At 51.5% G+C, this 17,016-nt stretch overlaps 1 protein-coding gene across 1 annotated transcript in view; it reads right to left on the bottom strand.

Moving 5' to 3' along the window:
* Nucleotides 1-17,016, bottom strand: part of zgc:153012 (uncharacterized protein LOC777626 homolog) — a 32,602-nt gene that overhangs the window by 7,911 nt on the left and 7,675 nt on the right. Inside the window, exon 4 of the mRNA XM_043683650.1 lies at nt 14,734-14,936. Within this exon, the coding sequence (XP_043539585.1) occupies nt 14,734-14,936 (203 nt within the window). The remainder of the gene's footprint in view (nt 1-14,733; nt 14,937-17,016) is intronic.

Raw genomic sequence — 17,016 nt, 5'->3', positions numbered from 1 at the left:
GAGGGGTGGCCTTATAGAGGTTTATAAAATCATGAGGGGTATGGATAGGATAAATAGACAAAGTCTTTTCCCTGGGGTGGAGGAGTCCAGAACTAGAGGGCGTAGGGTGAGGGTGAGGGGGGAAAGATATAAAAGGGACCGAAGGGGCAACTTTTTCACGCAGAGGGTGGTACGGGTATGGAATGAGCTGCCAGAGGAAGTGGTGGAGGCTGGTACAATGACAACATTTAAAAGGCATCTGGATGGGTATATGAATAGGAAGGGTTTGGAGGGATAAAGGCCGGGTGATGGCAAGTGGGACTAGATTGGGTTGGGATATCTGGTCAGCATAGACGGGTTGGGCCGAAGGGTCTGCTTCTGTGCTGTATACCTCTATGACAGGGCCTTCCCCAATTCCTTTCACTCATCCCTGTCATGGAGACTCCATTCAATGGCCTACCAGCTCAACGCGAAAACCCCCTTCCCATCATACAATCCTGAGAGACCCAAGGAGGGGATGATGGAGAGAGAGAGCTTTACCCTTTATCTCACCCCATGCTGAACCTGTTCGATGTACAGATAGATCGACTTCACTTTCTGCACCTACCCTGCGAGGGTTTGATTCGGACTTTGGGTTCCTGAAACGAACAACACAGGACCCTCTCTAACCTTGTTGATGAAGTCGCCTACACAAGATAGTTCGGAGAGCGGGGCTGCATTTCAACAGGCTCGATGAAGACAGTGAGTATTTGTAAGGACACTGTGCTCCATCGTGTGGTCGCTAGCAGTCAGGCTGATCCAAACCCGGACTGCCCAGAGGAACTGCCTGTCGTATTTCAATGCAAGCTTAACTCAGGCTTACAGTCAAAGTATGGCGCGCACTCACAGACACAAACACACACACACACACAGACACCCCACTCCCTCAGAAGGTTTTCTGAGGACAGTTCAATTAAAACTGCAAACCTGAAATAAAGTCTGGTCGCACCCTTCCTGTAAAACAATGTTCTGGAGACTTACACTCAGGCTGCTGATACAATGAAGATGCAAGTCCCACTGCGGACCCACAAACACAATGTGAAACAGCACTGCACTGGCAGAGATGGGGCACTAAAACCAGCCTCGCGCCTCCCAGACTTTACTGGAAGAAACACCAGCCGCTCAGCCTCCTGAACCGGTTCCGTCAGTCCGTTAGATCAACACCTTAAACCGGGAGGGAAGAAGGAGCGATGGGATGACGTTCTGGATGACAGCTGAAATACCACAGGGAACACAAACACCCAATTTGTTTCCACACGTGGAGAAAGTGAGGGCTGCGGATGCTGGAGATCAGAGCAGGAGAATCGACGTTTCAGGCATGAGGAATGAAGAAGGGCTCATGCCCGAAATGTCGATTCTCCTGTTCCTTGGATGCTGCCTGACCTGCTGTGCTTTTCCAGCAACACATTTTCAGCTGTTTCCACATGTGACCAATGATCAATTTATCTGATCCTATTATTGATACAGGGTTAGGTATTAGCTGTGACTCTCAGAACAGAACCAGTTCAGGAGGCTGAGCAGCTGGTGTCTCTTCCAGTAAAATCTGGGAGGCGAGAGGCACGCTGGAATATTGTGTGCAATTCTGGTCTCCTTCCTATCAGAAAGATGTTATGAAACATGAAAGGGTTCAGAAAAGATTTACAAGGATGTTGCCAGGGTTGGAGGGTTTGAGCTATAGGGAGAGGCTGAACAGGCTGGGCCTGTTTTCCCTGAGCTGCCAGAGGGAGTGGTGGAGGCTGGTACAATTGCAACATTTAAGAGGCATTTGGATGGGTATATGAATAGGAAGGGTTTGGAGGGATATGGGCCGGGTGCTGGCAGGAGGGACTAGATTGGGTTGGGATATCTGGTCGGCATGGACGGGTTGGGCCAGAGGGTCTGTTTCCTTGCTGTATATCTCTATGACTCTAATCTGTACAGTGTGGAAAGCAGGCAGGAAACTGCCCTCTGAAACGGCCCAGCAAGCTACTCAGTGCAGACGGTAATTAGGGAGACGCAACAGGCAACATTGCCCCCACCCAAACGAATATTTTTGAAGAAAACTTTCCAAAAGCTAAAGCCTGGACAGTTGAAGGGTGGGTTGCGAGTGGAAGGCACTGGGATGCAAAAGCAGTCAGTCTTCACAGAGTGGCTGCACAGAGATCATCAGGTTGCAAAGCAGGAGGAAGCGAGACAAACAGATGCAAGAGATGATTTGGAGATGCTGGTGTTGGACTGGGATGTAGAAAGTTAAAAATCACACAACACCCGGTTATAGTCCAACAGGTTTAATGCGACGCTCCTTCATCAGGTGGTAGTCAAATGCAAGTGCGGTGAAGACTGGCTGATCAATAGACACTTGGGACAAGCACAGCAGTGTCGAGGGGGGGTGCCTGGTGTGAACTAGGATCCCAGCACTGAGCCAGCTCATCAGGTTTCAGGTGAAATTAACACTGAAGGTAAAACAGCGAACACTTTCCACAAGTGATATGGGTGCCAACAGCTTATCTTCTTTAGGCACAGGCTGAAGGAGATTACCAGGCACACGGGCAGCAAGCGACAGGACCAAGGGCTGCCTGAGCTGGCTCAACGGGTTTAGCCGCTTGGGCACAATCAAGGGCAAGCCTTCAAAAAGAACGGCCCTGCATTTACACAGCACCTCAGATTCGAGCCAGGCTGCTCAGACGTGACGTTGGAAGGTATTCCTCACAGAAGAGGAGTGGGAATCTGGAACAGGTCCCTACGTAGCCCTGTAAAAAACCGTCGCGGTTCAGGGATCAGGGCTGGCGGGGAGGGGGAATTAGTGCAGAAGGAGACAATTATTGGGCGGAGAAAGTGAGGTCTGCAGATGCTGGAGATCAAAGTTGAAACTTTATTGCTGGAACAGCACAGCAGGTCAGGCAGCATCCAGGGAACAAGAGACTCGACGTTTCGGGCACAGGCCTGAAGAAGGGCCTGTGCCCGAAACGTCGAATCTCCTGTTCCCTGGATGCTGCCTGACCTGCTGTGCTGTTCCAGCAATAAAGTTTCAACGACAATTATTGGGCAAAAAGGTACAACAATTACAGGGCGAAGAGTCACGGAAACTGACTGTGGTCCAACTCGCCCCGGCCGACATGGCTCATGGGTATGATCTAACGGAATGGAGGCACGGATTCGGGGTGGGGGGACGTCTTCCTGCACTGGCCCCACCCTGAGATCCTCCCCAGGGTACAATGGGAGCAGAGGCTACGCTGGCAAGCAACTTGAGCTCATACAAATCGGAGTTGACCTCAGCATTTTACACAAGATTCACGAGAGACAGCGGTGAGCCATTCAGCCCATCGAGCTCGTTCCGCCTTTCAATACTTGGGGTTACATTTCCACTTTCCTGCCTGTCCCTCGATTAGGGCAGCACGATGGCTCAGTGGTTAGCAGTGCTGTCTCACAGCACCCGGGACCCGGGTTCGATCCCACTGTCTGTGTGGGCTCCCTCCCATAGTCACAAAGATGTGCAGGGTACGGTGGATTGGCCGGTGCTAAAGCACTATATAGTATCCAAGGGTGTGCAGGCCAGGTGAGAAATGCAGGGTTACAAGGAGAGGCAAGCGGGCGGATGGGGGGAGGGGTTCGGGGTGGGACGCTCTTCAGAAGGGCTGAATGGCCTGCTTCCTTGCTATAGGGATTCAAAGAATCCCCCAAGAGACCAAATGAAATAAATCCGAACACCCCAGTGTTAAATATATTCAACACTGGAGAGTCAACTGGGGCACCTAACCCTGCACTTGTACGGTTAAACAGGGAGATAGCTCAAGGTGTTCAGAGTGAGGACGGTCCACACCCACACACGGACCACCTGATAAACGAGCCACTCATTCCTCATTTCCGATTACACATTTTCAACCTGACCTTTCTAATCAATGGAGTACATTGTCAGGTTTAGTGAGGGGGAAGCATTCTGACGTTTTAGCTCATTAGAAGCAACCAGGAAAACATTTCCCACTGGCCAGTAACTAGAGAGCATCCGGTTAGGATCAGCAGTGGGGGGGGGGGGGCAGAAAAAAACCAGAAAGATGCTGGGAGATTGTTAAAAACAAAACTCAGAACGTGCAGCGTATTGCGAGAATAGAGCTTTCATCCAGAAACTCTTAAGCTCTCAAAGATTCTTAAAGATGGAAAGGGGAATAAAAGGATTTGTTTTAATCTCAATGAAGAAAGCGTTTGGTGCGATTGCTTTCACTGGTCAGAGTGTTGAGTACAGGAGTTCGGAGGTCATGTTGTTGGACATTGGTTAGGTCACTTTTGGAATACCGCACGCAATTCCAGTCTCCTTCCTATCGGAAAGATGTTGTGAAACTTGAAAGGGTTCAGAAAAGGGTTTGAGCTATAGGGAGAGGCTGAACAGGCTGGGGCTGTTTACCCTGGAGCGCCCGACAGGGTGACACGAGAGAAATTTCTAAAATCATGAGGAGCATGGATAGGATAAATGGACAAGGACTTTTCCCCGGGGTGGGGGAGGGGGGGGGTCCAAAACTAGAGGGCATAGGTTTAAGGTGAGAGGGGAAAGATATAAAAGGGACCTGAAGGGTAACTTTTTCACACTGAGGGTGGTACGTGTACAGAAGGAGTTGCCAGAGGAAGTGGTGGAGGCTGGTACGGTTACAGGTAAAGGCATCTGGATGGGTACATGAATAACAAGAGTTTAGAGGCTTATGGGCCAAGTGCTGCTAAATGGGACTGGAATAATTGACGACATCTGGTCAGTACGGATGAGTTGGACTGAAGGGTCTAGCATTGTGCTCTATGACTCTGTGATGCGATGGACTCGGGATATAGGAGCAGGATAAAGGTAATGATTTGACCGCTCTTCCAAAGGGCAGCCACGGGGTTCGACGGGCTGAACGGCCTCCCACCCACACTCACAGTCAGGTTCCATGCCAAGGCATGGACGTATAAATCCAGGCTACCACTCCAGCGCGATACGGAGGGAAGTGCCCCTCTGTGTGAGCTTTCACTGAGACCCCCCCCCCCCCCACAGCAGACCTCCCCAAGACAGACACCACCCCACCATGCCCATGCTCAAGAGCTTCCTCAGCCCCGCCGTGACCTGGGGTCAACAGTCCCCTCCCTCAGTCGAAATCACAAACACTATCAGGTCACCGGCTGGCTCTGCAGCAAGTGGTTGCCTCCTTTCCTGCCTACCCACGCTGGCACAAGGCAGGTGGGCTGAGCGGTGTGGAGCGCGGAGGTGGCTGTCAGAGGTGTACCGGTCAGCGGAGGGGAGAGGAGCCCAAGCGCCACAGGGACCAATATGGGCACGGAGGCCCAGAACGCTCACGGGAATGTCACTGCATCCGCTAGCAGCCCTCTCCGTGACGATGGAACCCGAAAGAGGTAATCCACGCTCCCACACAGCGGGCACTGTCGAGATGGGAGGCCATTCGGCCCAACAGGTCCGCGCCAGTGCTCACTTTGCGCATGGGCCCCCACCTGGACATGGTGTGTTCGGCTCTATGCCCCACCTTCTCTGTGCCCCTCACGATGTTACAAACCGCTCAGATCACCCTCCGCTGCTCCAGTGGAAAAAGAAAGTCCTAGCCTCTCCTTACAAGTCAAGCCCTCCGTTCCCAGCAACCCCCTGGAAAATCTTCCTTGAACCCTCTCCAAAACCGGACACAGTGACTCCAAAAGAGACCTCACCACTTGCGTTTAGATTGCCAGAAGGCGTTCGATAAGGTGCTGCATCAAAAGATCATTGCAGAAAATGACAGCATGCAGTGAAGGGGTAACTTATTGGCATGGAGAGGGGATCGGTTGGCTAACGACAGCAGAGAGCTGGAACGAATGGCTCTCCTCAGGCTGGCAGCCCAGTGTGAGAGTCACAGGGCTCGGTGCTGAGGCTGAAAATCCATTACGGTTTGGATTAAAGGGTTGAAGAACATACGCAGCGATACAGATCGGTTGATGGTGCAAACGGAACATAAGATGAGAAATTAGCCAGCTGGAATAAAGCAGGAGCATGTTACTGAAACAGTGAGAGACTGCAGAGTGAGATACAGAGGGATCGGAGTCTCCTAGTGCAGCTATCACAGAATAGGCTCCCTGCATCGTGGAAACAGGACCCTTGGCCCAGTGGGTCCACACTGGCCCTCAAAGGCATCTCACCCAGACCCAACCTTCCACTCTACTCTCTGTAACCCTGCATTCCCCCACGCCTAATCTATTGAGCTTTTCTGGGTACCGTGGGGCAATTTAGCACGGCCAATCTACCCTAACCTGCACATCCCTGGGCAACGTGTGTTAATTTAGCACGGCCAATCCACCCTCACCTGCACATCCCTGGGCACTATGGATAATTTAGCACAGCCAATCCACCCTCACCTGCACATCCCTGGGCACTATGGATAATTTAGCACGGCCAATCCACCCTCACCTGCACATCCCTGGGCACTATGGATAATTTAGCATGGCCTATCCACCCTCACCTGCACATTCCTGGACGCTATGGGATAATTTAGCATGGTCAATCCACCCTAACTTGCAACCCCTGGACACTATGGGTAATTTATCTTGACCAATCCACCCTAACCTACACATCTTTAGAATGTGGGAGGAAATCTGCCCCAGAAGGCAGTGGAGGCCAAGTCTCTGGATACTTCCAAGAAAGAGATGGATAGAGCTCTTACAGATAGTGGAACCAAGGGTAATGGGGATAAGGCAGGAACAGGATACTGATTGTGGATGATCAGCCATGATCATGATGAATGGTGGTGCTGGCCCAAAGGGCCGAATGGCCCACTCCTGGACCTTTTGTCTATTGAAACCGCTGCAGTTGGAGGAAACCCACACAGACACGGGGAGAACGTGCAAACTCCACACAGTCACCTGACTCGAACCCAGGCCCCTGACTCTGTGAGGCAGCAGTGCTAACCAGTGCACCACCGTGCCATCCCAAGAATTGCAGAAGGTTAGTTTGCGGTTAGTGAAAGTCATCAGAAAAACTCACAAAATGTCATTTTGTTTGCGAGGGAAATTGAATGCAAGAGGAGCGAGGTTATCTTTCAGTTATACAGAGCAGTGGGGAGACCACAGTACTGTGCGTACATTACTGGTCACTGCACCAATGGAAGCGGGACTGAGACGCTTGACTAGACTCATACCTGGAATGAACAGATTGCCTTCTGAGGAAAAGTGAAACAGGCTAGGCCCTGTAACCGCTGCAGGTTAGGAGAGTCAGAGGCAAATTAATTAAAACATGGAAGATGCTGAGGTGCCTTGGATATTTCCTCATGTGGGAGAAATCGAGAACCTAGGGGTCAGTGTTTAAAAATAAAGGGATGGCCATTTAAAACAAACATGAGGAAACATGTTTTCCTCTCAGATGAAAATAAATGTTTGTTTTAAATGGCCACCCCTTTATTTTTAAACACTGACCCCTAGTTCTAGATCCTAGTTGAGTGTCTTTGGAAGTCCCTTCTTCAAAGGCAGTGGCTAAGGAATCTTTCCCTCTGTTTAAGACACAGAGGTTCTTGATGCCCAAGGGGATGAAAGAACATTGGGAATGCGGAGTTGAGGTGGGAATCTTGTTGAACTGCAGAACTGGTTGGAAGGGCTGAATGGCCTCGCCTTGTTCCCATGCTGCCCACGATGGAGAGTTACAGAGCAAAGTGGGTGGGGGAGGGGGGGGATTTACCAGAGATTACTGACATTCGGCGCCAACCTCAGGCAAACAATGTAGCAGCAAAGCGCCGATGGGATTCCCCAGCCTTCACCCTGAGAGGAAGGGACCTTGGCTGCCCCCCAACGCCTGGGAAGCCAACGGCACGACACGCTCCAAGTGAAACACAAAGCTGTAGAGGAGAGGTTTGTAATGCAGCTAATCCTCCACAACTAGGTCGGTGTGCCTGAGGCTCAGATCCTCACTTGGAACACCATGACCTCACCATCACGAGACTGGCAGAGTACACAGAGTGCTGGCAAGCTCTCGGGCAACCGTACAGGGCCCAGGGCGGTGTATAAACCTCCTTGCCTGGCAACAAAGGGGCACCCATCTCCTGAAAGCACAACGTTGCCCGCTTTCTGCTATGCCCCGCCACTCAGCGCACCCAGGGTGGGGTCCGGACCAAGGCAGCTCTGGGAGGGTCAACCACTCTGGACTCAGTGTCACGTCGGGGGTGGGGTGGGTGGAGGCAGCTTCAATCCAGGCACCAGAAAGAGGATTAGCCGACGACGCGCGGGGCGTTACAGGAAATGGGCGCAGAGCCAAAATGCTGAGAGTTCTGGTTGATACCTGCACGGTCACGATCCTGTGGTTAACGCGAGGAATTCAGGGAGAAACACCAGAGAGGGTGGTGAGAACGTTAAACCCGTTTCCACAGGAAGTGGTTCAGGAGCCTGGATACAGAAGGAAATGCTGATGGGGTAATGCACGTGCAGAAGATAAACATGAGCACGGGGCTGAATTGACAGGACTGTTAAACACAGAGGAGCTGGAGGAGGTTCGAGAAAGCGGGGATGATTTACGAGGACGCTACCTGGATTGGAAGGTTTGATTTAAAAGGAGAGGTTAGATAGGCTGGGACTTCCTTACCTGCAGCGGAGGAGGCTGAAGGGTGGCCTTATGGAGTTGTATAAAATCATGAGGGGCATGGCCCAGGTCGATAGTGGTCAGCTTTTCTCCAGGGTAGGGGGAAATCTAAAACCAGAGGGCATGGGTTGAAGATGAGAGGGGGAAGAGACACGAAAGGGTCCAGAGGGGCGATTTGTTTCATGCTGAGGGTAGGGCAAGTGTCTGCAACAGGCTGCCAGATGTAGTGCCATAGAGATGTCCAGCACGGAAACAGACCCTTCGGCCCAACCCGTCCAGATATCCCAACCCAACTCCCCACCTGCCAGCACCCGGCCCATATCCCTCCAAACCCTTCCGATTCATATCCCCATCCAAATGCCTCTTAAATGCTGTAATTGTACCAGCCTCCACCACTTCCTCTGGCAGCTCGTTCCATACACGTACCACCCTGTGTGTGAAAATGTTGCCCCTTAGGTCTCTTTTATATCTTTCTCCTCTTACCCTAAACCTATGCCCTCTAGTTCTGGACTCCCTGACCCCAGGGAAAAGACTTTGTCTATTTATCCTATCCATGGCCCTCATAACCCAGGCAACATCTTTTCTGAACCCTTTCACAACATCTTTCCGATAGGAAGTAGACCAGAATTGCACACAATATTCTAATAGTGGCCTAACCAATGTCCTGTACAGTCACAGCATGACCTGCCAACTCCTGTACTCAATACTCTGACCAATAAAGGAAAGCATACCAAATGCCTTCTACACTATCCTATCTACCTGCAACTCCACTTTCAAGGAGCTATGAACCTGCACTCCAAGGTCTCTTTGTTCAGCAACACTCCCCAGGACCTTACCATGAAACGCGGTGGAAGTGAGTACAGTGAACAGGACCATATATGGAAGGATGTGGGCCAAACGCAGACAAATGGGACTCGTTTAAATTGTGAAAACTGCACAGCATGGGTAAGGTGGGCCGAAGGGCCTGTTTCCATGCTGCAGACCTCTATGACGTTTTAATGCTATACGGTACAGCATATTCCCAAGGAATGTACCAAGACAGTATATAGCAACAGGAAAGTCTGAATCGAAGGAGGCTCTCTCTTTGAGGCACACGATTCTGACAAGTGGTTTGTTACAGACTTCTTACACTGTTAAAGGATAACACAACTATTAAAAAAAAGTCCCCACATGTTGGGAGATGAAAACCAGGGTCATTGACAGGTGGCAGTCACTGACAAATCCTACTGGGAATTCCGGAAGAAATGTCTTCACTTGGAGTGGGGAGAATGTGGGACCCGCTCCTATGGGGAGCGAGCGAGCGAGGAGAAACAGCAGCACTGCCCTGATAGGGGCGGCTGGATAAACACACTAGGGACAAGGGAACTGCTGACGCGGTGAGATCAACACGGTGTGGGAACACCTGCATTTGCAGCATAAAGCTGACGGGTTGAATGGCCTGCTTTCAGTGCGGCAAACGTGACATGAATCCACACAAAAGCAATGGAAATGAATCGCATTCGGTAAACGAGATGTAACCGTCACAGGGCAGAACTTGCAGTTCTTCTGAAAGCCCTCGCCTTTTGCTCATTTCCCTGACCTCCATTAATCTTCTGTTTCTGATTTATTTGCCAGGTGAGGCCAGGCTAATATTTATTGTTATTCTTGATGAAGGGCTTTTGCTCGAAACGTCGACTCTCCTGCTCCTCGGATGCTGCCTGACCAGCTGTGCTTTTCCAGCCCCACACTCTAATCTTGATTTATTGCCCTTAGCCATTGCAAAGCTTCACCCGTATTGCAGTGGGTCAGACCAGGTTTCCAGCCCACTAGTGAACCAGATGGGTTTTTCCAACAATTGGATTCCCGATCAGCACTCGACCAGATTCCAGATTTTTAGTGAGCTCAAACTCCACTGTCGGCAGTGATGGGATTTGAACATTGCCTAACGATACCACACCCCTGTCTCTTTCCAGACTCTCAAGACTCAGTTCACGGACGTGCTGCTTCAGCTCAGTTCTGTCTTGTACCTCACGTAACTTGGAAGGGTGGAGATTTCTTTATTTTGAAAGTTAAAGGCACTTTCATGTTAGCCACCCTCCTTGTTGTTAGTGCATGGGAGACAGCTCGCCTCAGACGGCAAGGGAGCTGGTACACGTGACAAAGGTAACATACAAAAGGCATCAGCTGAGTGCAATAAATAACTGTTAAATGCACTACATGCCATACAGTCACAAGCTCCCGAACTCTGCCGACCCACCCACAACAGTGAAACTCCAGAACCCAGGTCACTGATGCGGAATAACACGTATTTGTTTAACACCATTAACACAATAAGCATCACTGAGGGGTTTAAGCACTTTCTGAAAGGGTGGAGAGTGAATGGGTGATCTGGTGGCTCAGTGGTTAGCACTGCTGCCTCCCAGCACCAAGGACCCGGGTTCGATTCCACCCTCGGACGACTGTGTGTGGAGTCTGCACGTTCTCCGTGGGTTTCCTCCCACAGTCCAAAGATGTGCAGGTTACGGTGGATTGGTTGTGCTAAATTACTCATATAGTGCCCAGGGGTGCACTGGCTCGGTGGATTAGCCATGGGAAGTGCAGGGTTACAGGGATAAGGTCAGGGAGCCCGGATGAGATGCTCTTCAGGAGGTCATTATCGCTGATGGGCCAAACGGCCTGCTTCCACACTGTAGGGATTCTATGCTTCCAAGTTGGGAGAGGTCAGAGTTTAAGAATAAAGTCTCCCACTGAAGATGGAGACAAGGAGGAACTTCCTCCCTGCGGACTGTGAATGGGTGGGAAAACTCAGAGGCTGGGGGAAGGCAGGAGTCAGTGAATATGTTTAAGACACAGATACATTCTTCACCAACAAGGGAGCAAAAGGACACTGGGGGAGGGGGTTGACATGACAGTGGAGAGAAGCCACAAGCAGGTCAGCCATGACCATACTGAACAGCAAAGCTGGCTCGATGGGCTGAACGGCCTATTCATACTCTTGAGCTCTTATGCTCGTAAGAAGTGTTACATCTGATAATACAGGTTAAGAGGAGACGGCCATTCAGCCCCTCAAGCCTGATCATCATTCCATCTCCTCCCCCGACCAAAAAATAAGAACACTCCACCATTTTTAGGATATGGCCATTGTCATGCAGCCCAGAAACAGACCCTTCGGCCCAACCAGTCCGTGCCGACCTTAAGCCCAAACTAAACGTCCCACCTGCCTGCGCTCGGCCCATATCCCTCCAAACATTTCTTACCAATGTACTTATCCAAATGTCTTTTGAACATCTACCACTTCCTCAGGAAGTTCATTCCAGACACACAGACACACAGACACACAGACACACCACTCTGTAAAAAAAAAAAAGAAATTGCCCTTTTCTCCTCTTCACCTTAGAAATATGCCCCAGAGTCTGGAAATCCCCCCATCCTCGGGATAAGACACCTGCCCTACCCATGCCCCTTATGATTTTATAAACCTCTAGAAGGTCACCCCTCAACCTCCTACAGTCCAGTGAAAACATTCCCAGCCTATTCCAGCCTCTCCTTATCACCCAAAACCTCCATTCCTGGGAACTGACCAGTAAATCCCTTCTGAGCCCTCTCCAGCTTAATAACATCCTTCCTATAACAGGGTGACCGGAACTGGACACAGTGCTCCAGAAGGGACCTCTCCAAAGTCCTGTATAATCTCAACATGGCGTCCCAGCTCCTGTACCCCAAGGTCTGAGCAATGAAGGCATGTGTGCTAAACACCTTCTTAACCAACCTGTCTACATGTGACACAACTTCAAAGAACTGATTATCAAGAAACCATATTCCTCTACCAGTGTATTTTCAGGAAGAGTTCCAAAGATTCTCAACCAGAGAAGAAACGTCTCCTTCTCTGTCAAATTTTATTTTACAACAGTGCGCGCTCGTTCTAAACTTCACAACAAATGGGGCCACCCTTCCCACCCCCACCCAGGAAAGATCCTTCAGAAGCTTTCCATTGAAATGAAGTCCCCACAGCGCCAGTGAGTACAGGCAGATAGCCTGCTCAGCCCTTCTTCAGAAGGCAAACCACCCTTTCTAGGAATTGGAACTGACAAACTAAACTTGACACGGACACACAAATGCAGATAGGAAGGAGATAACCAGCAGAGAGATTGGTCAGAGAGATAGACACAGAGGAGGACAGAAAGAGTGGGGTAGGGGGAGGGGGAGCCACAGCGTGGGGGAGAGCAGAGTTGGGAAGGGGGTAGGGGGATTGGGAGGTACAGAGAGAAAGAGGGAGGGAGACAGAGAGAGACGGATGGATTGAGAGAGGAAATTGTGGCTCAGGTAGATGAAGGTGTAGCTGAAGGCATGGTTGCCAATGGGGTGGAGTGATTGAAATTACGATTGACTGGAACCCAGAATAAGGGGAGCCTTGGCGATCGTGGGAGGATTGTGGGGCTCAAGGAGGTTACAGAGAGAGAGAGCTCTGCAATGGACGGACCTGAATATGAAGGTGAGAACATAAACATCAAGACGACATTGTAGCCGAGGGGTGAGTGAGCACCGTGGGACGGTGGATCATAGAGAGGCACGTTAAGGTGCTTCTTACAAACAGCTACTGTATGTGACATGGGAATTACAGGGACCCATGCTTGGATATCGCAGGCTCTGCCATCAGTGGCTTGGCCAGGGTAGGTGGGTATATGCAGGGGCCGGGAGGGGGCCCCGGGGGGGGGGGGGGGGGGGTGAACACTGGCAGCAGCTGAGGTCGGAGCAGGGAGAGGTACGCAAACAGGACACAAGCAACCATTGCTATGTGTTGTCTTATACAATCATAAAATCCCTACAGCCTGGAAAGAGGCCATTCCACCCATCGAATCGAAACCAATCCTCCGAGCAGCGTTCCACCCAGACCCCGCCGTATCCTATCCCTGTAACCCTGCATTTCCCATGGCTAACCCACCCAGCCTGCCCGTCCCTGGACACTCTGGGCAATTTCCCACGGCCCTGACCTGCACATCTTCGGAGTGTGGTAGGAAACCAGAGCAGCCGGAGGAGGAACGGCAGGCCGAACACTGAAACCAGGTAGCGACGTCGAGCCCGTTGCCTGTGATGCCCAGTGGATGGGGAGGCAGCTGATCATTTCGGGAGGAAGTCAGACCAGCGTCTGAGGGAATTAATCATAGGGTTCCAGGCCTGGACTGGGGGAAATGGGACTGACTGGATCCCTCCAACAGAGACTCAATGGGCCGAGTAGCTTCCTTTGTGTGCCAGAATTACCATGTGCAAGCACTTTCTTTGCCTAACAATCCCTCCTCACAATCTAACACAACGCAGTAATACTGCCCGACTGCTGAGTTTAGAGAGGAAACAGTAAAGAGACCCAAAGCTTGCCGGTAAAATTCTTATCGACAACTGCTTTGTATGAGCCAAAACCAGGGCAGGAGCTCCACCACAACCCGGTAACAGCTCCTGACTGGACGCTGTCACAGCTGATGCCAGCTCTCACCTCGGACAGATTTGGACCGTACCCTGCTGGACTCTGACAAATGGACTACGTTCCATCAGCCAGACTGGTCTGTGAGGAGGCAGCCCAGAGTGGACAGACGAACAGGACAGTCAAACCCTGCTGGGAACCCGGCAGTTACGGGTTACATCAGAGAAGCTGGGCCCCGGTAAGACAGCCACGCCACCCCCACTCCGAACCGTCCGCCAAAATCCCCTATCCCTGCACTGCTCCAGGTCTCTGCCTTGACCTCCAGCGCTGTGAGCCTCCGTGCTCCCTCAGCTGCGAGCTCTAGGGCCGTACGGTGGCTCAGTGGTTAGCTCTGCTGCCTCACAGCGCCAGAGACCCGGGTTCAATTCCCACCTCAGGGCGACTGTCTGTGTGGAGTTTGCACGTTCTCCCCGTGTCTGCGTGGGTTTCCTCCGGGTGCTCCGGTTTCCTCTCACAGTCCAAAGATGTGCAGGTCAGGTGGATTGGCTGTGCTATGCATTAGTCAGAGGGAGGTGGGTCTGGGTAGGTTACTGTCCGGACCAGGGGTGGAAGGGGGCTGTTTCCACACTGTAGGGAATCTAACCTAATCTAAAATCTAATCTCTGGATTTCCCTTCCTCAGACCTCCCTGCCTCTCTCGTCTCCTTGAAACCCATCCTTCCCTCCCAAGCAAGCTCTGGGCCACCTGCCCGCCAAGTGATGGGATTGTTTGATACCCGACACCCTGAGCCACTGTCTAAGCAGCTCTGCATCGAGCCAAGGTTCTGCAGCACGTGATGGTGATGGCCCCCAGAGGCCGCACTGCTCACGTCACCCAGCGCTCTGTGAGGTCTGTGCCAAGCCGAACGTAGAGCTGGCTGTTTGGTCACGAGCTGATTCACTATCTTGTGTACACACAGCAAAGAACAGAGAGCCTGCCCTAGTGCAGCAAGATAGCACCAGCTTCACAGAGGCCCTGGGTTGTGCTGATTTCACCTCCCTGGCAGCAGCCCTCCCTGCCCCTTGAAGGCTGCACAAAGGCAGCAGCCTTGGCTGATTGCTAACTCCGAGTGACCTCAAAGGTCACGGGTTCAGTTCCCACTCTGGAAGCTGCACTGCAATGCCAACTTGGCGGCTGGCTTTCTCCTTCAGCCAATTGGGACGGCTCACCCCTGTTTATCCATTGCCTTGTGGATCCCTTCAGTCCAGTAACAACAGCCAACCACACTTCAGTAACGTTTTGTTTAGATTAGATTCCCTACAGTGTGAAACAGGCCCTTCGGCCCAACAAGTCCACACCAACCCTCCGAAGAGCAACCCACCCAGACCCACTCCCCTACATTTACCCCTTACTTAACACTATGGCCAATTCACCTAACCTGCACATTTTTGGACTGTGGGAGGAAACCGGAGCAAACCCACACAGACACGGGGAGAATGTGCAAACTCCACACAGACAGTCGCCCGAGTCTGGAATCGAACCTGGGTCCCTGGCGCCGTGAGGCAGCAATGCTAACCACTGAATCACCATGCCACCCCTATGTTCAATCCTTGGGTTTGGCAGAAGGGACTATTTCTTTCCTGAATTCAAACAGCAGACACCACCATCACAATTTTGCCTCAGGTATTCATCACGCACCCCGCACCACCCCCACCCACAGACCACCTGCCATCACATTGGGTCGGAGGAGCTCTCTACAAGCAATAGGACTTATTTCTGTACTGCGTTCATGGGCAATGCTGGCTGGGTCAGTATGTCTTGCCCATGAGGTGGTAGCAGCAGCGAGAGCTGCCTCCTTGAAATGCTGCAGTCCATGTGGTGAAAGAAGGAACACACGCTGTATACAGGACTGGCAACTTCCTGGATTTTGACCCAGCTGAAGGAACAGAGATATGTTTCCGAGGTTAGGAAGGTACGTGGCTAGGAGAGGTGACATGCAGACCATGGTGTTCCCATGCATCTGCTGCCCTTGTCCTTCCTGGTAGACACGGGGGTGGGTTGGGAGGTGCTGTCCAAGCAGCCTTGGCGAGTTGCTGCAGTATGTTGCGTAGCTGTGCATTTGAAGTGCCGAGGAAGCACATTCCCACTTATCGGCAGCGTCTCTCCACATCTAGGGGGACACCATCAGCAGCACAGCACACGTCCACTGTGGCTGATCACACACGAAAGTTCAGACATCTCCTAACAAAGTACTCAGCCGGAGTACTGCGTACAGTCGTAGGTGCCACGTTGGGGGAATGCGAATGCATTGGGGAAAGAGTGCACAGAAGCGACATACCACAATGGTCCCAGGAAGGAGAAACTTCACAGATGAGGATGGAGTGAATGAGGGTCACTGGACCTGAAACGGTCATTCTGCTTTCTCCACGCGGAGACAGCCAGACCCACTGAGCTTTTCCAGCAACTTCTGTCTGCGTTGGTGAAGGAATTGGGACTGTTCCCCTTCGACAGAAAGAGGGAGTTCTGATCGAGGCTTTCAAACCCAGGAATGGGTGGTGATAGAGAGCAACTGCACCCACTTGGGAAAGGGACCAGATTTATAAAGTGATGGACAGACAAAGCAAGGGTGATGATAGAAATAGTTTGCTACCTGCCCCGCCACAATAAGTAGTTAGGATCTGGAACACACCAGCTGGACATGGGGAGGAGGCAGGTTCAAGTGAAGCATTCAAGAGATGATTATTTGGCTAGTTAACTGTGAGAAGGGCTATGGGGGAAATGGGAGGGGGACGGGCACCGGGTATTCATGCTGGTTTGAATAGCGAGCACATAGATGGTGGGGCCGAATAGCCTCCTCCTGCACGATAACAGTTCTGTAATTAAAACCATTTGCTTCCTGATCACAAAACAGTGACACTGTTACCGAGGGTCCTGAGAAGTCAAAGTACTCATCACTAGCAGCAGATCCACTGACTCATTCACGTCTTTGTGGGTGGGCGGGGGGGGAAAACGGAGGTGGGGGGGGCTACTGATGCCTGAATCTGAATGAGTGCTGCAATGGTTCCGATGAATTATCCCC

The sequence above is a fragment of the Chiloscyllium plagiosum genome, chromosome 48 (assembly GCF_004010195.1).
Source record: "Chiloscyllium plagiosum isolate BGI_BamShark_2017 chromosome 48, ASM401019v2, whole genome shotgun sequence".
NCBI classification, from domain to species: Eukaryota; Metazoa; Chordata; class Chondrichthyes; order Orectolobiformes; family Hemiscylliidae; genus Chiloscyllium; species Chiloscyllium plagiosum.
Note: the sequence above shows the minus strand (reverse complement) of the source record. Positions and strands in the feature narration are given on the sequence as shown.